The 21,383-nt window shown below is 45.7% G+C and overlaps 1 protein-coding gene across 3 annotated transcripts in view; it reads right to left on the reverse strand.

Annotated features, from left to right (window-relative positions):
• Positions 1-21,383, reverse strand: part of Prp4k (Pre-mRNA processing factor 4 kinase) — a 67,461-nt gene that overhangs the window by 38,604 nt on the left and 7,474 nt on the right. For 2 of the 3 annotated variants that reach the window (XM_077686287.1, XM_077686289.1), the window contains exons 2-5: positions 15,954-16,415; positions 13,892-14,446; positions 6,530-6,721; positions 1,605-1,718 (exon numbers count right to left, since the gene is read on the reverse strand). In XM_077686287.1, coding sequence (XP_077542413.1) covers positions 1,605-1,718; positions 6,530-6,721; positions 13,892-14,446; positions 15,954-16,415 — 1,323 coding nt within the window. The remainder of the gene's footprint in view (positions 1-1,604; positions 1,719-6,529; positions 6,722-13,891; positions 14,447-15,953; positions 16,416-21,383) is intronic. The other variant, XM_077686288.1, reaches the window with a different exon arrangement.

Raw genomic sequence — 21,383 nt, forward strand, 5'->3', positions numbered from 1 at the left:
GAGCCAAGAACAGAACAATATCCCAGAAATCAACCCCACATATACTTTTTTTTCTGCATTGTACATTACTGCTTCCTGCTTTTCAAAGTTTGTCAACTGCATCACATAACCATGACTAGAACCATCAAGTTGAACATTAATCCGGAAGCAAAAGACCAACAGCCTGGTTCTAAACAGCAGTACTAATAAACAACATGTCCTTTTATGCCAGCCCACATTTTTAAAAGGGAATATGGTTTGACATGTGCATTGCATAGGTGCTGTAAAATACCGGGCCACTCAAATTCACCTTGCAACGACAGGATTGGTTCGGTGACTCTGGCTAATGGAAATGAATTGTTTTCGATGGCAACTTTTCGAAATGCACCTCTAAAACCACATGCCCAGTGTTAAAACTGAAACAAATGGCTTAAAAAGCGGTCAATTTTAGTTCATTACTTTGATACCTAACTGTTGTGCCTCTTTTCATTACTAGCCCTAACAAAATGTGTTTCATATCAACTTCCAAGCATCCACGAATAACTGGCGGCCATAGACGAAATTTCCTGTATGTTAGGGGTACCAAAGGTACGAGGTTTAAGGGGGCAAACTGGTCTTAGAAACTTTTTTTTTTTGCTTTCCAACCAATTTTAATGAAACTGCATGGGCTTGTTCAGTTTTTTTAGCTGACTTCAAATGTCCAATTAGTTCTTATCTGAGGTAATTAGTTTTCAAGTTAATTAAAAATTTTCCTTGATTGTTCTCAAGAAAAGGGAAAAATGTATTCAACAAAAAATTACCAGCAAGGCATGAATAGATACCAGAAGTTGTGGAGAATGAAATGTGGGGAGCAGTTTTTTGTTTTCAAATCGCATACAAGCTCACATCAATTCTAACTTCTAGGCTTGAAGTACAAGTGCTAACCAATTAAAAATACTGCTAATTAAACAACTACTGAACCACAAAATTCAAAATCTGTTTCTATTGGATGGTTTAAACAATCAGCTTCACAGTGAAAAAGACATGATCTTCCTGGCTGCACTACATGCTGGGATGTTCCTCTCGAGAACTGCCTATCACTGTGGTACCACTCGTGGCAAAGTGAAGAATTATGGGGAAATTGTTGTGGGTATTTTTTTTTTGTTGTTGTTGAAATTGGGCCTTTATGGCTTTCGTCAGTACCTAGCACTGTTCCCAGTACAAAATTTTTGCCGGAAAAACTGTGCAAACCTAGAGAAAAGCGATACCAAAAAAATGCTTTTTTGGGCAATTTTTCAGTCCCAAACCCATGTGCCCCCTAAACCGAGGAACAACTACTGATTGAAGAATATTTGGGTTGACCGACAGGAAAAGTTGGAAATGCATGACCCCTGGATTACAAGCTTTACACACTCAAAATGCAAAACTGCTGCTGTCATGGCAGCAATCTTATCTTTTGCTTTTAAAAATTTTCTTGACCCACTTAAGCCATCGCAAGACAAATTTGCCATCCTCACAATAGGTCTAGCGCCAAACTACTACTGAGCTAGGACCAATTATGTGGCAAAAGCACATGCAAAGACAAGCTCGCCCCAAAAAATTAGTTATGCATGCAATATAAGTCAATAAAGCGCCTAATAACTTACTCATCCGATGAAGAGGAAGGTGATTTGGGCTTCTTCCTTGAGCTGTTGGCATGGCGGCCCCGGTCATCTCTGCGATCCCAGTGATCCCGACTATGCCGCATTCGGTCATCACTCCTGCAATGCACAGTGAATACTGTAGATAACAAATAATAATATAGGTGCCCACAGCTAGACAGCATACATGGTGTACTCCAAGTACACAAAAATTGAAGCTTACAAGAAACCTCTGCCGTTGGAGCATGCTGGTGTCTGTAATAAGTTTTTGCAAAGAAAATTAGGACACTTTATTTGTTCTCATATTAAAAGCAGACCAACAAGACACTGCATTGATTGATTCATGCCTTTATCGTACATTTGCTCTGAAAAGTCGCTTGACGGCTATACTACTGCCTCTTTTTGCAAGCTAATCACTACCAAAATACAATTGTTGAAATATCAAGTCATGGAAAAGTACTCCCTAGCACTCCTGATACTTCAATAAACATTTAATGAAAGTGATTCAAAATACTGTAGTACATATTTTTACCTTATCAATACACAACGTAATACAGTGGAATCTCGATGATACGATTCTGGGTGATACGAATTTCGGGATGATACGAATTTCTGAAAAGTCCCGGCGAAATTGATTTGTTAGCAATGGGAAAAATTTGGGTGTTCCAAACGGACCTGCGCGGCCCGGCGGATGATACGAACGAGTCGGCGAGGGGCCCGACTGCCGAACGAGCAAGTGACGGCTCTCTCTCCCCTCTTTGTCGCTCTTTCTCTAGAAACGGCCGGGCTGTTGTTTTCTGCTTGCTGACACCGCCGCGAAACCCCGCACGCTTCTCGCGGCGTGGCCAGGATGCGGCTGCGTAGTGGCACGGCCGCTCGAGCGGCCGCTCCTAACCGCTCTTTAAAATGCCGCTCAAGGCAGACGCTAAGTTGCTTGTGCGGTAAAGGAGCTGATTATGCATGCGAAAACGGTACTATAAAACATCCACGGCGCTAGTGAAAGCGCCCATGAAATATCTGCTGGGGTGCTAAGCCTAACCATCTCCGGCGGAGCCAAGCCGGCTGTCTCGAGCGCTTCGCAAGTCGTCAGGCTCCTCCATCCTGCCGCGCGCGTCGTGTGCCATATTCTGGTTGAGGTAGGAGCTGCCGCAGGCAGAAAATCGTCGATACAGCTGTGAAAATACGGTGCGCGCAAAGCCGAGTTGCACAAATCGCGTGCAAAAACACACCATGCGGTCCACGCTTGACTTGCGGCGTGTAGCGAGCTTGGGCACCGCGAGTGAGGTGACGAGCGCGAAGCGTTACGAGCTCCAGAAAGGACTGCTTTGCGACATGGGAGCAAAAAAATGCAGAAGAAAATCGCGAATTTCTTCAGGCTGAAAACTTTTTCCAGCGCTACATTTTTTGGTCTGTATTGCTTCATACAAATTTCGGATGATACGAATATTTTTCGTGGTCCCGCGAGATTCGTATCATCGAGATTTTACTGTATTTAGCGTAGACCGCATTTTAGTTAACATTACCGTATTTACCTAATTCCAACGCACCTCCAATTAACGCGCACCTGATTTACGTGACCAAAAAAAAAAAAAGGAAGGCTGCAACCCCAATTCTAACATGCACACTTTCTTTTTTACCGAAAAAAAAAGGAAAAGTAATAAACTGTACGCCCTGCTTCTAACGTGCATGCGATTTCCACGAACGAACAAAATGTGCAAACATTTTTATATTTTCAGGACTTCATTCACTGTTGCTCTCGGACAGCTCCTTATCGCTCTCCGACCAGTGCCATCCATGGCATTAGAAATTCAACATTTCTTGAACGCCTTCCCAACCATATTTAATGAAATGCCGAGCCAAGCTTCGGCCTCCCACCTGGCCATTTCTCGATAGAGGCACGCTTCAGCCTATTGCTCGCAGTGAAGGTGTGGCCACCATTCATCAACCCCTCACTGCAGAGCCCCCGAATGTGGTCCTTCACGGCTTGTGCATACTTGTGTAATCCCTCTGTTTTTGTTCTGTTTTGTGAGTGACAAACGCATTTATTTGCAAGCCGCAATAAATATGCACAGTTGTTTGTTCAGCGCTTGTCTGTGCTCCTTCCCTCTTGGTCTTCGTTTTTTGCGCTGTTTTGTATGTTGCAAATGGCTCCAGCGACACAGAAAGTGGCAAGCAAACGGGCTACCATCGTTGCCAGCAACAAATGAGTCGTCACACTGCATAATGGTGATGGTGATGGGTAGCTATGGGGCAGTTTCGGTTTGTACCCGAATCCAACACGCATGTGATTATAAAGGGACACTGAAGTGATTTGTAAACATTGCAGGATTACGAGCGCAAAGTGTAGTCAGGAGTCCCTAGGCCCTGTTTCGACCACTCTGAGCGCGTTTACGCGAATTTATTTACTATAAAATCAATTTGAAAATGCTGTCCTCCTCTCTGCACCCTCGCCTATTTTCTGTGGCGTTTTCGTGTGACGTCAGCAGGAGATGATCTGGCAATTGGCTGCACTACTGCACAGCTCGCCTGCCTTCCGACAGAGTCAGTCGGCCCAGCGTTTCGTTTCGTCCGCCGGCCGCCGACGGGTCGTCGCAATTCGTTCACTCAGTTGAAACGAAGCCAGGACACGTTTGTGAATGGAAGAATGTGCCTTTCTTTACTTTGTTAGTTTGTACACTGTATCTAGCTCCAAGTCAAGGTCGCTTCACACAAGCGCTGCACAAGCGCACATGCGACGCTTCGCTGACTGGTACGCCAGTAGGAAAATATAAGGCCACTTGAAGGCGGGAGAAGAGTCAGCGAAGTCAATATAGGTACTAAGCAAATAAAATCAACTGAAAATTTTACCGTACAGCGTAAAACTAGGGTGCAGGAAGCACTTTTCTGCGCTCAGCGAACAAGCACAGTGGTCAGCAGCACGACTACGCATCTGCGAACGCTTTTCTGTCTACGAAATGCAATTGCTAGACGTGAGATATTGTGGAAACTTGGGGGACGCTTACTGCATGAGCGCAATACAACAAATAGTCACCCAAGCTGCTTGAAATGCTAAAACTAAATAAAAGTGTAGAATGGTTATACATTATATACCTTATATTTCCAAGTTCAGCAGCGCTCGCCCGTGGCCGTGTGGTCTGGAGCACTGTACTCGGTGACAACTTAAGAACGGCACCGGAAATTGCTGCTGTGCCTTATCACTGCAGCCGGATGTTTCTCCGCGTGGCGCAAGTAGGGCGTTACTGGGAATATTTTGAAAATGGCGTGAGCTGTTCCCATGATTTTTCGGCCTTAATCTTGATATGCTTATAAACGACTCCAGTGACGACAAAAAAACTGCGTGAGACAAGGCAGACGATATCATGCATTCATAGCAAACCCCTTTCAAAACGCGCGCGCACTGATGTCACGGGTCCGGCGCTTTGGCGGAGTGATACACTACATGAGGTGGTGCCGTTCTTGAGTTGTAACCGAGTATAGGTATGTTGCTGCAACTGTTTTGCAAGTCACCAGTTCGAATCTCGGGGGTACAATCTTTTTTTTTTTTTATAAGTTGACTTTTTCGTTTTCGGCCAATGTTTTCTGTACTGAGTTCACCTTATTTTGGGCCGTAACATTCACTGCTCCACGAACTAGTTCACAGAACGCGCGCAGGCTGACACTGGCGCGCTAGCGAGTTCTTGTTGGCGTGCTGTTGCCACAAACACCTACTGCTTGTGGGCAGCGGGCACAGGCCAGAATCCACAGACCCTTGGCCTGGTGCGAACACGCTTTTTACGATACAGGCATGAGTGAGGCAAGCTCCAAATGTGGGGGAAAAGCGCATGGCATTTGAGCGTCTGCGGGGACGCGGAGGGCGTTCATCCACTGCGTAGGCCTCGGCTAGTGATCGCTACGATTCCAAGCCATCCTGGGAGGCTTATCTTATGCATTTTACAGCCGACAACGTGGCAGAAGCGTGGTACGACGATTACTGAGATATCTAGAATGCCCATCCAACGATGCCGTCGGATGTCAAGCATGTTGTTTTACAGAACCGAAACCGAAACTTCTTTGAATGCTAACCAATTACGGTGCGTCTCCTCCCGTCGTCACAGCCTTTTTAGTTGGTGCGGCCGCCGCAAACCGCGCATGGTAGTTTTTCTTCTTTCACGCTTTGTAAAATAATTACCGACTTGTCAACCGGATAAACGATGAAAAGTGTGCTAATTTGAGCCAGTCTACGCAGTGCAAGCACTTGACAAATTCACTTCAGTGTCCCTTTAAGGCCCATTTTTCCCCAAAAAAGGTGTGCGTTGGAATTGGGTATTTAGTGCCAACTGTGCACAGTAGACGGAGGCACCAAAGCATTTGTTTTTTAAAGGCTGTATGGGAGATTACACAATACTCCCAAAAGAAAATTACTTTGCAAATTTCTGAAGAGATAAACATTCAGCAATTTTCAATGAAATCAGATTGCTTTGAGCAACAATGCTTTGTCCCATTTGCTTTGAGACTAATTCGTCAGAAGTCGCTACTTTTATTTTTGGGGCCGGTAAGCTGGAATACAAAAACCGCAAGCGGTGTGCGAACACCGAGTCACAGTGACGGCAGTATAGCGTCGAGTTCAAACAGTATCCGCAAGCGTTAACAGGGTAATGGTATGCTAAAATTAATGGCGATGGAGGCCACCTTCTGTTTCTTCGCCACAATTCAATAACCAGAAGAACCTGCAAGCTGGTTGCATGCACCGCTTCAAGCCAAACTTCACCTGCGATTTCGTCCATCATAATTGATAGTCTGTCCCAACCTGGGCCATAATGACCAAATCTCATTGGTGTTAGTATGCATGTGGACCAATTAACACTACTGAAGGGATAGGTTATGTTGCCCTAACAACGAATTCAAGAACGGCCAGAAGTCTAGAGAAGAAGGGACATGCAAAAGTGGCAGACCTGTTTGTTCCGTGGGGTGAGCGGCTCCGTCGGCCCAGTTGCCGGGGGTCTCTCCTTCGAGGGCTTCGCGAGTGCTCACTCCGGCGCCGCTGTGGGCTCCGTGGCCTTGCCCGTCGTGGACTTCGGTCCCGCAAGGCCTCACGGCTGTCACGGCCCCGATTCATGTCTCTGCTTGGCTCTCGGGCGCCGCCCCTGCTCGAGCATGATGAACAGTTAGTTGCTCAGTGCAGAGTTTGTGAAGGCATTTTACATTGAAAATGATGGGTTTTGTCATAACATTCACTATGATTAACAAACAGAACTTTCATTTTTGTTAAGAAATTTGATGGGAATCATACGAAGGTTGATGTAAAAAGAACAAAAGCAGTGTGCTTATGTTACTTATAAACACTATGAAGACAACACACAATTTACTTTACTCGGAAGACAAATAATGCCTTAATATGATCTTGCCCGATGGGAAACAATGATCCCATCGCTGAGTAATTCCTATAAAAGCAGGCAGACTTCAAACTTGCCGCTCACCTTCTAACCCCTATTACGTCCCAGTAGCCCCTATGACATACTTGGGGGAGCAGACAAAAGTTTAATGTCCACATGCCGACTACGTATGAATAGACACAGTCCAGATGAACCCAGAAATTCAACTATAGTCACTCGACCTAGTAAAACCTAGCAGAGCATTTCACCTGCGTAACAGTGAGGCCGCAGGTATTGTGATTACCTCAGACGGTGAACCAAAAGCTGGCATCTATTTCTGGATACAACTGGAAGACTTGAGCCCACCTGAACTCTCAATGTGGGACTACCTCCACAACCCTACACAACCACACAATTACACCAGAGAGTGGTCGCTGTTGTGGCTATCTCCAAGAACAACGGGAGTTGGCGGTCCACATCATCAAAGCCCCCAGCGGCTACCTGGACCAAGGTGGCAGATGTCTAGCCACTAAAAATGGGTGGCTCAAGAGTTTCAAAACTAGGGTTTTCGTAACCAAACAGTTGGTGATTTCCTGTCAGTTCCTGCACTACAGCCATTCCTTCCTTGCCTTAAGGCTACAAAATATCTGTATTTTGAATCTCAAACACAACTACTTTAATTAAGCTGGAAGCCCACAACCCTCTCAAATTTGTGTTTCCTTTCAACGACATCAGCCACTTAACGCGGGCCACCCAGTGACATCCCACCAAGTGAAATCCGTTGGAAAATGCAGAAAGTTTTTCGAGGCATTGCCACACTTTTTCTTCTTTCAAAATAAGCTGGCCTAATTATTCAACTAGCCTTAAACTTGACACATTTGTTAACCCAACACAGCAATCTTTAGTATGCAGCAAGGTGTTAATGTCCATTTATTCAAGCCCCTCATTTTTCCAGTTATTAGTCTTATTTACTAATGTTCAAACAGCCCGATCCCAAACTTTTCAGCAGCAGTCTCAAAACACCAGTAATCCGTTATTATGAAGCTGCCCACACGGGAACAAGCAGTATTTAACATACAAAGCAGTGGTGGTACTTTATGCACGTCACTAACCCTGATTTCCCACCACCACCCCCTCCTCATTCCCCCAAGCAGTGGGAGATGCTGCTGTCCAGCTCCCACCTTTTCGATCAGCTCCTGCTGGATAAGAAAGCGGTAGCAGCCAGGACGGCGTATGGCTACCTGTAAGAATGCTCCACTCCTGCAAGGCTCTGCTCAATAAAGAAGTTTTACTCTCTCTGTCCCCTCTTTATCAAAATAACCCAGCTAAGAGTGAACAGCCTGGGATACGGAACATTTTAATTTAATCCTAGTTATTGCGTCGGCAAAACAGCTCAGGAAGCTGCAAATGAACATCAGCGTGGCATCCGGACTAACGTGGCATCAGGAAAACAAGGTGATGTAGCCAAGTGTCTCCAACTTTGGGTAGAAATTCGCGACATCACTTCACCTACAGGGCTAGGTGATGGTGACATGCCGCTTGGCAGCAATCACGAATTGATGCAGGTAGCCACAGCTACAGTTGTCACCGCTTGCCAGAATAACACCCTTATTTACTTATTTACACAGTACCCACAGCGCCTGAGGCATTACAGTGGGGAGGGGGGGGGGGGGGGGTAGTACAACTTAGATCAGAAAATTATAGGTAAGGCAACATCAAAGTCAAGAAGAAGACCACGCAAATCGCGCTCACGTAGATGCACATGTAATTGTACAACGCTACCACCACATATATAAAGAAGGCATCATTGTTATATACACTGACAAGATGGCAATCTAGGCAGTAATTTTACAACGCTACTACAACATAGTACTACAACATAGTACTACCCTTGGCAAAATCAAGGTTCCACATCTCAGGAAAGGAGCTGATAAGCCATAACCCGTCAAGCCGCAAGTACAGCGGCTTTTTTTCCCGCCTCCTCAGCCATTGTACGACTGAAATAAAGAACTTCAACTTCAAGTTCAACTAGCAAAAATGGTCACCAAATATTCACCGCAATTCCACGGCACCACCTGAACGCATTCAGGCAGCACAACCTGAATTTTCTTAATTTCTTTGAAACTGCCGCCATAGGTGCACTCCCCTTATTGGCACAATATGCCAGGCACCACCCGCAAATAGTGAGGATTGGAGTGCCGAAACTGTCGTCAGGACGCACATCAGGAACATAGAATCCTCAAGCTTACCTAGAAGGGAATCTGGCACCAGTGCGAACGCAAGGCTTTCTCAGGAAGAGCTTCCTCTGCAGCCAACTTCCCTTTAAGCTACGAGACAAAGAGATCTCTCTTGCCATGGCCTGTGCTGCTGCCTTGTTACAACTGAATGAGCTGGCTAAATGAGCCGGCAAGTCTGTGTCTTATTCCCCAATTCACACCAAGTCACCACCACTTGACCAAGCTCTACCATACATTTTTACAAAAAATAGCGGGGAATGTGGCAGCGAGAATCAAAAGGAAGGCAGCTATACAACCTTTGCCGCAAGCGTAATCCAGTCGTCATGTTTCTCCCTTCGCATGAAAACATTCCCCTGATCTCCCTTTGTATGTGGAATTGAGTGCCCTGTATTTGCACTTTCAGCAATTTAACTCTTTCGCTACCGCGCTTATTCAAAATCATTTAATTTGAACGATACTATGGGAGCTCCTTTTCATAGCGTTCCAGGCGTTGCTCAAACAAGTAAAGCTGTTTGGAGTTAGATCAAAAAGTGGTCTTTTAAAATCAGTTTTGTTTCCATTTTTGCACCAAAAATGTGATTTCTGACACGCGTTTGGATCACCTGGGTGCGGAAAACGGGCGTGGTCACCGCGCGTCACTGCTGCCAACGAAGAATGCGTGCCACTCGTAATTACTCTGCATCAGCGTTTGTCTTTTTGCTATTAGGGCATGAATGATGAACCAGCAAAAGATTTCCAATCGCCAGGTTTGCACTCTGACAGTAATAATCCCAGAAATCGGCTGAAAATGTCAAGCAGTGCCTGTTTGCAAAGCTACTTTATGATTTTAGGCAGTTAGTTTTATTGCCTTTGCGCACACTGTTCTAAGTTGTGTGGTAGTTCTAGTTACCCCAGGACCATTCGCGAACAGTTTACTACAGTTTTGGTTTCGTTTCTGCATCGCGAAATTCATATTTAGCACTACTATGCAGTTACCCAACTTCAAGGCTACCTGCCATGGCGCCTGGAGCGCGACTGATCCTCGAAAAAGCACGCCGCTCATGTTTTCCCCCCACCCTAACCTGATTTCTGCGATAAGAACTTCAGATGCAAGTCAAAAGATTACACCCAGACGCCAGTTATCTCTTCCGCCGAGGACAGCGCTTCAAACCGGCCTTACACTGCCAGCTGTTCGCCTTCCAGTTTCGTTTCCATGCGAGGGTATATCCGGGTGTCTTAGTTGCTGCTTAGTTGAACTGTCTATTCGGACGGTGTCTCTGATAAGTTTTTGTACTGTTTCATTTGAAAAATGTTAGGTGGCGCTGCAATAGAGGAGGCTCGTTGTGCTGATCTTCTTCATCGCGCAACTGCTACTTGGCCAAAGATCGCAGGGCATGATTCTAGCGCATCGTACCTCATTTTTGCGAGCAAGGCTACAATTGCGAGTAAGAAGATGATAATAAAGCTCAGCTTTATGCTTTGAGAGATAACTGACCGTGAACGTCAACAAGCATCAACCACGGCGTTCCATTTTCAACTTCATGCATGTTTTTTTCCGCATTGCGTGCTTGTCACAAATATTGTGCTCACTGTAAATGCAAAGTCAGTCATTGACAAGATATTTTTACATTATGTGAGGGGCAAATTGGTGCCTCTGATAATGTCAAACCGCCAGATTTATTCCAGGGAAACCACACGAAATTGCACATTTTGAATTGGAGGTTGGGCTTCACCGCATGACACGAGCACCGTGTGTGCTAACATTTTTTTTTATATCTGACAAACTGTTCCGCGCAAGTCGACATTTTTTCTAAAGCGTGTTTTTGAAATGCTTCCCTACAAAATTTATATTCTAATTTTTTTTCTACTACCGGTAGTTTGATATACACAACTCCTTTTTTATCACTTTTTGGGACAACTTGACAAAAATTTTGACTTCGATATTTTTTTTCACAACTATGATATATAAAAACATTTAAAAACTGGTGTTATTGGAAAGGCCGTTAATAATCTGCATTTCGTGTTCCTGTAATTAGTGCCTAACCAATTTTTTTAGCAGGAAAAAATGTTTTCTTGGACCCCTAAAAATTAGTTAATTTTCCGGCGGTAGCGAAAGAGTTAAAAGAAAAAAATGTACCTCAGTTATGGCCATGGACAGTTTTTTTAAGAATTTGATGATTCAAATAAAGCAATTTTGTAGTACCGCACCACTCATGGTATTATCAATTTCACTAAATTCCATCTGAACCCTACATGTTTTTCTCATAACTCTTGAGTACTCAAAGCTCTTCACCTTAAAGTTCAGAATTTACACTCCCTTTACATCCAATGTTCCAAATTTTCCTCACATCAGACTCCTTGTCTCGAAACAAAGCAAAATACTCTAGCCATACATGTCAACCAGCAGAAAAAAGATAAACAGACAGAAGCATAAGCACGAGACACACATACATCAGACACCTTGTCCTCCCCCTCTTTCTCTCTCTCTCCCTCGAAAGCACTGCCAGATACAACACCAATGTCTTGGTTTCAGACCTTCAGAAACTGAGAAGCACTTACCCTGCAGCTCAAAGGGAAGTACGTACAGTGGAACCCCGATAATAGGACTTTCAAGGGACCGCGAGAAATCGTCGTCTGAGCGGGGTGTCGTACGACCGGGGCGCGGGTAAATGCCGGCCTAGTAGACATTGTCACGCGACAGGTAAGCTAACAATTTAGTTAAACTACTATATTTAGTGCATTCTCGCGTGATTGGCGAACCTTTAGCTGAAACCCCAAGTTTAAAAAAAAGCAACACCTATTTTGTGCCCCCTCCCCTGTATGGCATCCAGCTAAACCTCCAGCCAAGCGACGCGCGCTACGCAATATAAGGCCGACGTGGTCGAGCAAATTGAAAGGGGAAAAGGCAAGTGTGAAACTGCCAATGCCAAGCGAAACGAACGATAGTACAAGGTGGAGAGGAACAAAAAACGGCATTGCCGTACATGGTGGACACACCCTTTGAACGGTCCCGAGCCGTCGCTATTGGGTCATAGTGCTCAACACAGCTATTTTCGTTTCCCACGAGACCCAGCAATGCAAACTAAATAGGATAATTCGACCTTCGCGTGTAAACCGTGCTGCAGCGAAAATTATAACGCGGCCTTGCTACAGTGACTTGCTGCGGCGGCCAGCGAGTCACCCAAAATGGCAGTGCCAACGGGTACGTGTCTCCACCCATCGCCTCCTGTATTTCGCTCCACCCTTGAGGCGGACATGCGTGAATTGAGGCACTCTAGCAAAGAAAAGAGCGGAGTGACAACGCAGCTTTGAGAGACACTGATAAGCAGAGAGCTGAGATATAGGGAGAGAAAGCGTCGTGAAAGGAAGAAACTTGGATCGAGCGGGCGGGGAAAGCGGCTGTTCGGTCATCGTCATAAGGTTGCGTCGTATGTGTTGCCGCGTTCGTCGGCGGCTCAACAGGCGCTTCAGATTCACGGTCTACCTGCCCCCTGAACCTCGACTTCTCACGTTTGGCGCGTTGGCGTGCTGCTGCCGTGTGTGGCCGTCGCAGGTTAACTCCCGCTCACGAGTACCCGCCTGCTTGCTTGCGTCTGTTCAGCAAGTGGTCTGATCGGCCTGCGGACCTTTGCACATCAAGCAGAGGGGGGTTAAGAATAAAGGTCAGTCCGAGGTGGCGAAGCGGTGGTAAAATATGGGAAAAGCGCCGGTTTATCCGCGCCAGGGTCCCTCATATGAGGCGGACCGCATGTACCCAAGCGTCATATCATCGGGGTTTTTAATGCATTGCTTCTACGGGGAGTTTGCCAAGACCGCGGTGATCCGTCATAAGAGGCGGGTCGTCGTAAGTCCGGGGGACGTATCAGCGGTGTTCCACTGTACAAGGCCAAGAGCATACAGGGTCAAACCGGCAGCAAAGTACGCAGCTTGCGCAATTGTTGTTGGCTACAACACGCCCTTATCTTGCAGCACCACATATATCAGGTACATTCCCAAATGTTCGCCGTGAGTGCACCCAGGCTTCATTGTTTTACTTCTGTGCCCACTGCAAAGCTCGTACACGGCAAGCCTATATTCCACATTGTGTAAATCGTGGCTAAAAATAAGGAAAAAGTGACCCACGAGACAACACTAGGCCTACCACATTACCCAAACTCACTTGTGTATGGGCCAAGTACCAATGTCTTTGTGCACAGAAAAGCTTGCCGTTAACAATTTGACTTTTCAATTTTGCCACCTCACTCCTCAAGGAGGGGTGGGGTGATGCTTCAAATCACCACTTCATATCTCCACCACTGCTTCATTATCAGCTGGATGGTGATCCCATTCACCTATCTGCTTCTCCAATTTTCAAATTCAAGATCCAAATTGGAGTTCTGCAGGCCAAAGCTACGATGTGCCGCAAGGTGAAGGTCTATGGATTTAGACCTCCTGGGGATCTTTTAACATGTGCAGAAAACTATGCACAACCGTTTTCGCCTCTACCAGAAACACAACTGCTGCAGCCGCATCCTCGTGCTTAACTGTGCAGCTTACATGCCACTGTGGTGGGGCCACTTTTCACATAGTGAGGATAGAGTCATAATGACAATCACGGTGACAATGTGTTGCAACGTACTTACGAAGGAATTTTTGCTTGGGGACTAGGGACAGATCATATTCTATAAATCACAGCGAGGACAATCAGCAAATGAATTTTTGAGGAGAAAGGAACACCATTACCCACCTTGGTGGTGACATCCGGCGAGGAGCCGAGCGCCGTGGCGATGGACTTTTGGGAACGTGTCGATCTACACCCCGGCGTGGCGATGGCGACCGCCGGCGCTCTGGCTCTGGTCCTCGATAACGCAACGGCGACAACTTCCTCGGTGGCGAGCTTCTCCTGAGCGGTGAACTCTTCCGATTAGGCGAGGCCCTTCGTGGTGACAGTGGCCTTCGAGGAGGGGATGACGCCCTCCGGACAGGCGACACTCGGCGCAAGGGGGACATCTTTCTCGAAGGAGAGGCCCTTCGAGGCGACGGAGAGAAAACCCTGCGGCTGGGTGACGCGCCCTTCCGTGCAGGCGAAGCCCTGCGGCTGGGGGAGGCAGCCCTGCGGCTGGGGGAGGCGGCCCTGCGGCTGGGTGATGACTTCCGTGAGGGAGACGCCTTGCGAGACGGTGAGCTGCGCTTAGGGGAGCTCCTGCGGTGCCGTGAGGATGGGCTCTCCTTCCTCGGAACTGAACGCTTCTGGGTAGGGCTGGATGGCTCCTGAAGCGTCCTTTCTGGGTAGGCTTTCCTGCTGAAAGGACGGCACAATTTTTGTAGACAGTCTTCAATAAAAATACTGCGCTATGTCACATAGCATAAACCAGTTTAAATCAGTCCAACCTCAAGAAATGGCTAAATATAACCTAGAGAGGGCCCAAAATAGTGTGATACATGAAGTGCAAAACAACCTTGGTGTGCTTGCTTTCGTAACTGCTTTGATATTTCTCTTAATAAAAATCATGGTGCTTTTTGAAGTTTTGTTAGAAATTATGGAACATCAGGCAGGACCAAGGTTCTCCCCACAGTGGGCAGCAGCAAAAATGCCGCCCACTGCTCCGCTTCACCAGCCACCGCCTTCAGTAGGCCACCTACCTGACCCGTTTGAAATGCACGCCAGAAAAACTAAAAATGGCCACTGTGCAAGAGCAATGCCAGCGGCAGTGGGCAGCAGCTCCCGCCGTCTGGTTACATGAAAAGGAGTCTGAACAAGACGCTTTAAAGTCTCAGAGTCTCAGATGGCCAGCTGTGTGAAAATCTTGACGGAAATGCTTGCACTTGTCGCTTTCTTATTTTGTTTAGGAGCTTCCACTTTCCACCACGCTCCGGCCCCGCAATACCCAGCATTTGACCAGAGTGAAATTGTTGCGATGAAAATTTGAAATTGTTAAATTTTTTGCCCCCCTCCTCCCATTCTCAAAATTTCCACCTATCAAAAATTCAAGGGGAGAACCCTAGGCAGGGCTTAGTGCTGTCATCTTCAGCCACAATTATTTGGCAGATTTCCCATTATTTTTTCCGGAAGTTAATTGCATGCTAGAGCTGGAAAAAGTTATGCCTTTTTTTAATTACTAATGATAAAAAGAAATCGAACTAAAAGCTTTTTGTTACGCAGGAAGGCTCTTTGCTAATATTACCAAATAGCACACAGTATGAAATTTACAAATAAAAAGATAAACAGCAGCAGTCAGTACAGCACAGCAGTCGATCAGCTATGCTTACAATATCACATTTTTGCTAATACAGTATAGCCCATTTATAGCGAATGCCGTTTTAACAAAATCCCAGCTATAACGAACAAATCTTCGTTTCCTGTTACCATCTGCATACATTATTTTATGCTCACATACAGCGAAAAACGGATATAACAAACTGATTTCCATTTCCTGATGTGTTCGTTATAAGCGGGCTGGACTGTATCTGACTTTTGGTGCACTTGTGCACCTGTTGAATCAGAAGAAAAATACAGGTGCAGCCACATAGCATGCAGGACTGTGATCTCTGAAGAAACGTAGATTTACAGGCAACGTCGGAGGTAACACAAAAGGAACTTCCTCAACCTATCATTAAAAGTGCTGCTTTTTAAGATGCGAGTTCACATTGAGACAGTCAAGCCAGTAACAAGAATCTTAGCGGAAGTGATGATAGGGAAAAAAAAAAAATTGCTTATCCTGCCAGAAATTGGCTCATGCACCAGGCTGCCATGCCATGTGTTTGTTTATGGCATACAGGAAGGCTCTCGGGCAGTCAGGTCTACCAACCTGCTCAAGTGCGGAGAGCCGTCCCGCTCCTTCCGGTGCTCAGAGCGGGAGTGATCTCGGCTCTTGCCTTCCCGCTCAGCCTTGCGGTCCTGCGACGACGCCCGCGCTGTCTTCTTGCTGCCTCCCTCGTGGCTCTTGCTGGGCTTGGCCTTTTTGCTCTTGTGCACGTCCTCTTCGGAACTGCCGTAGTCGCTGGGAACCAGTGTGTACAGCTTGGCTTGCAGGATCGCCTTCTGCTGCTCCAGTTCCTCCAGGTTCATGCTGCTAACCTGCAGGCTGCTGTCCTGGCCAAGCAAGGGGTCCACCGAGAGGGCCCCCTTGTCACCCCCGCTCGACTTGCGCTTCTTCTCCTTGTTGGAGCCGTGGTGGTGTTTGTGCTTGTGCTTGTGGTGCTTGCGCTTCTTGTGCTTAGTGCCCCCTTCCTTGCCTTCTTTGCGACCAGGGACCCCGCCCTGCTCCTCGCTGCAAACAAAAATGAGCATTCGCTGAGCGAGGCACAGGGCACCGGCACTCCTAGACTAAGACGAGAGCATCGAGGAGAAAGGTTTCTCTTTGCTTAGCAACAGCTGTAAAGCTGATGTATCAAGGCAGGGGAGTTCCTGAAACAGCACAAAATACTCGTGATTCGACGCATTTATGTTTTCCCCTTCTTTAAATCCCTGAAAATGTGCCAAAATTTTCACCCACCACAACCACTAGACACACCAAATGTGCAGCAAGTTTTACAAAATCACTTCACCAAACACCTTAACCAAGGCTTAACGTACACGACTGCTCACTTGCCCAGGATTTATGCTGAATTTGAGTTGATACTTAGATTTCCCTTTATTTGATTTCAAGTGGAACAAAACCCCGGCCGCGACGGCCGCTTTTCTGATGGAGGCGAAAAGCAAAAACGCCCGTGTGTACGAGACTTCGGCGCACGTTAAAGATCCCCAGGTGGTCAAAATTAATCCGGAGCCCTCCACTACGGCGCGCCTCATCGCCTGCGTTGCGTCGGCGCGTTAAACCCTGCCATCAATCAAATCAAGTGGAACAAAACTGCAGATTTCTCATGCAGCAGCACTCATCGATCATCAGATAACAACCCTTTTCTTTTAATTTATAATTTATTCAGTTTCAAATTTCTCCAAGAAAATTGAAGGAAAAGCTTTGTATCTTTGTAAAGGCATAAAGTGCACTGCACGCACTTTACATCTTTCACTGCAAAGCTTGTGGGTGCAGCGAAATTTTCCTTCTGCAAACTATTTGCGAAGCTGTATATGCACACTGTTTAGTGATTTGGATAAAAGTTTCTAATGTGAACAGAAACGCATGTATGCTACAATCAGCTCTTGTAATTCCAATGCTCCTGTGCTTCACCCCAGTGCCATCTGATACAGCTGCAGCAATCAATGTATCCGTTTGACCAAGCATTTCTGAAATGTGTTGCAGGGAACAAGCTATACAGAAAACAAAGGCAGCTGCCAGTGGCAATGATTTGTGGAAATCTGAGTAATTCAGTCATTTTGCACTTATGCAGACACACAGCTGGAAAGCAGTAAAAAATTAGTCTCATCAAAAGCTTAGGCACAAGCACTGCTCGATGAGATGATTGGACGTGTACAACTCCAACCTGCTAGCAGCTGTTGACCCCAGAATTTATTTGTTCAAAATGCACACGTCTCGCAACAATGTGTATGTTAAAAGAGCACTGACACGGAATTTCAACACTGGGATTAACTATGTGGAGATATCACCCTGCAAGTTTCGACAGTAACTATTCAGTATAACATATTTTAAATCCATTTTAGTCTTTGCGCGCACGAAAAAGCTCAGAACGGATACCCTTTTGCAATCAGCATCAGCATGACACCATCTACTCCTCCGCGCCCCAAACTGTCGACGTGAGGGCCCCGTGACATGGCCAACGCGCTGGCTGCGGTTGGCATGTGCTGTTTCGCCATGTGTATCCTGTCACAGTTCTGAGCCTGATGTCATGCTGCCCAGCACATGGAGATGGTCGAGACCATGGCTGGTGGGGGCGGTGCACGCGTCCACACCGGCAGTGGTGCGACGAGAACAGTGACATCACATGCGCCCTCTTGTCATGGCGGCCGCCTCGATGTTCAGTTGATCGAAACCGAAACTGCCACAGATAAACGAGGCTGTAAATAATTATTTATGCTGGTATTTACGGTCTAATGTGCAACTCTATGATTAGTGGGCTGGTAGGCACCGATAGCAGCAGAAAAAACTTTACACGAAAATATCATGAATTTTCCTTTAAGCTACCAGAAAAAAAAAAAAAAAAAAAAGCAAACACAGGTGAAAATGATAGCATGTGAATGTGTGCTGAAGGCGACAAAAAGTGTGATAGAGAGCAGACAATGCAAGGAAAACGTTTGGAATTACTGGAAATACATGAAAAAAGCTGCCCAGTAACCTGGATCCCTGTTTCATGATGGGTAAAAGTGGCACTGACATGTAAACAGAGCATGAAGGATGGTGGGGATTAGAAACAAGCGCATGGGCAGTAAACTTTGCTGCATACTGTGAGCACCAACAAGTCTGAGCACAAACAAGTGAGCAAAAGGGCAAAAATAACTTTCTTTTAGTACAGCAAACAAACACTCTCAAAATGGCTTTAACAACTTTTTTTTTTTTTTTTCAACTAAAAAAGCAGGTGAATGAACAGTATATCACAAGTCCCATATTCCACCTTTCTGTGTTGTCATGCTATGCCAGGGCCTGATATTTTATGCACGCTAAAACCGATTTCAATATCCTAATACATTTTTCAGAATATGTACCCACAGCAAAAAAACACACAAGCGAGTTAGAGGGCAAACGTGAAAAGGGCAACAACAAGGTGTGGGAAGTGAATAGAGCCAAGACAACAAGAATAATGAGTAGACGTCGCAGTAGGAGCTAGATGATGGATCAACCCATGCATAGGTATTCACCTAGCCCCATAGGACAGCAGCACTGGGATATGAACAAGGAAGAGTCGACGAGGAAGACAAGAAATTTCAGCAAGGAAAAGTTACAAGAATACAGGCATTTAGACATAGGAAGCTGACAACAGGACAAAGAGTTGCTCACACACACACATTGGTTGCTGCTTAGGCTGACTTTCGAAGAGGCACATCAAGGACCTTGCACGCATAGCATGCCTGCCAGTTTCTTTATGCCACAAAACTGCCGTGCTCATGCTGCCTTTTGTCTGCCTATATGCTATTTTTCCTTGATGACCTGTTAACCGGTCAGCCATGCTCCAGACTTCAGGACATCAGGAGCGAGTCTCTTTGGCTGGCAGAAAACAGCACACAAAACATGCTTGTGAGATGCATCTGCACTCCTGTAGAACCTCAGGGACCCATGATCCCAATTCAGGGCCTGTGCCCAAATGGGCTTCTTTAGCCAAGAAATATAGATAGGCTTCTTGCAGGAAGAAGGTGCGCTAGAATGTTGCTAGGTAGCCGAACATAGTTCAGTTGACATGCTGGCACAATCAGGCTCATGCGACACCAGAGCGAGAAAGCAATCGGACCCTTCAGGTAAAGGTGCAAGATGACAGCTTACTGAATGGACGAGTGAATATTTATTTAATCGACCGTGAAGTCTCAATTCTGCACAATGCAGCCAGTTGAACTGGCTGCAACAGTCAACAAAGACAGAATAGCGCATGAGGAAGAGTTATGAAGCAAGGTAATGAAGATGATGATGTGTGGCGACTGAATAACCAATAGAACTGTTTGCTTTGTAATAGAAGCCAGATAAAAGATCCCATTAGTGTTTGAGCTTTAAACATATGTATATGCATATGTATCCATATACATAGACATTGTCATCGTGAATACAAACCTGGTAAAAAGAATGTTTTTTTTTTCTCTTTCTGTACCTCTGACTACTACCTCTATTTGAGCACTTCAACAGCTCACAGAACAAAAAAAATGCATTTTAATCTCTACTAGGATGGCTCAATTAGCAAACAAAACTGGCCTGTGCAAGTCTCTGCAAATAAAAGTGTGGGTGGGGCAAGTACATATGGAAAAGACTTCTCCCACATGCTATAAACACGACTAGGGTTTTGAATTTTGGCTTTCGGGTGTTGGAGAAGCCCCTATAAATGCTGAAGTTGACTGATTATGATTCCTTTAAACAACCTGTGTTTCTGTTAATGTGCAGCATAACTACAGCTTGAAATTTTATTAAATAAACCATTGAAATTGCAGGTATAGAACTTCTTGGTAGAGATAGCGACATATAGCTCTTGCAGGTATAGAACTTCTTGGTAGAGATAGCGACATATAGCTCCACAAGGACAAGGATTTAAAAACAAATAAACGGGGGTGGTTACAGAGCTGAGTTGAAACAAAAGGAGCGCCTTAAGCCTAACACGCACGTTACCACCAGACGTCATTTTATTACAACCTTGCTAGCCCGTTGGAAGCCTTCGAATCACAGTTGTGGGTTACAAATATTGTGCACGTGATTCCCATTATTATACCTTGGCTAGGGGTCCACTTTAGGGGTCCCATCAGCACAGAAAATTATATTTGAACTTTGGTAAATTCACCTTTCCCCTTTTCATTTGACAAAGTATAAGCGTCCTATCAGATTCAAATAAACGAGTTAACCATACAGGGGTGTCGTGATGAACCCTGCCCCAAACGTGACCACTTTTGCGGGCCACTTTGCAGCACAAAAATTAGATCAACTACTGGGCGGGAAATCAAAGAGCACAGCCTCAAACGTGATTAACACTAGCAGTGCAGTAACCTCTAAGCAACTAAAAAAAGTGCCATAATGAAACCCTCTGGAATAATTTGCAACGCCTCAGGTACTCTAAAGGCACATAAAATGGAAGAACGAGGATCGACATACCCAGTTAACCAAGCAGCAGCAACACCTCTTTAAAAAATTAGACGGTGACGACAGGGCACCACCAGGCCAAGTATCACCGCATCTCAACTTCGTGCAGTACCATTTTTCACCTCCCAAATTGCGAAAGCAGATCAGCAAAGCTCCTTAAACAGCCTATGGAGCATATTAATGTGCATGCTTGCACACGAGCCAGCAATGAATTCAGCAACTTTTTGGTAACCAGCCGCTATGGCTGCTGCTAAATGCATCACTCTTGTTCCCAATTCCAGATCGCCCAAAAAAAAAAAAATAAGCAAGGGAAAGACAAGAGAGAGAGAGAGAAAGAGAGAGATAAACTGCTGCTTTATTTGTCAATTTGTAGCAAAAAAAAATGCCTTTAATTGCCGAAACAGTTGTAGGAAAAGCTATAAAAGATCCAACCTTTGTGCCAAAAGAATGGCTTATTTGCCTGTAGCGTCCCTCCAAAGTGAGCATATGGTCATGTATGCAAATGTTGCGTGCCTCATAAAAAAACATAGTTGCCGCAGTCTGGCTCTGAACCAGAGACTACATGTCTAGCAT

Source organism: Haemaphysalis longicornis, unplaced genomic scaffold (assembly GCF_048455015.1).
Source record: "Haemaphysalis longicornis isolate Haplotype H1 unplaced genomic scaffold, Haemaphysalis longicornis Haplotype H1 scaffold_1, whole genome shotgun sequence".
Classification (NCBI taxonomy): domain Eukaryota; kingdom Metazoa; phylum Arthropoda; class Arachnida; order Ixodida; family Ixodidae; genus Haemaphysalis; species Haemaphysalis longicornis.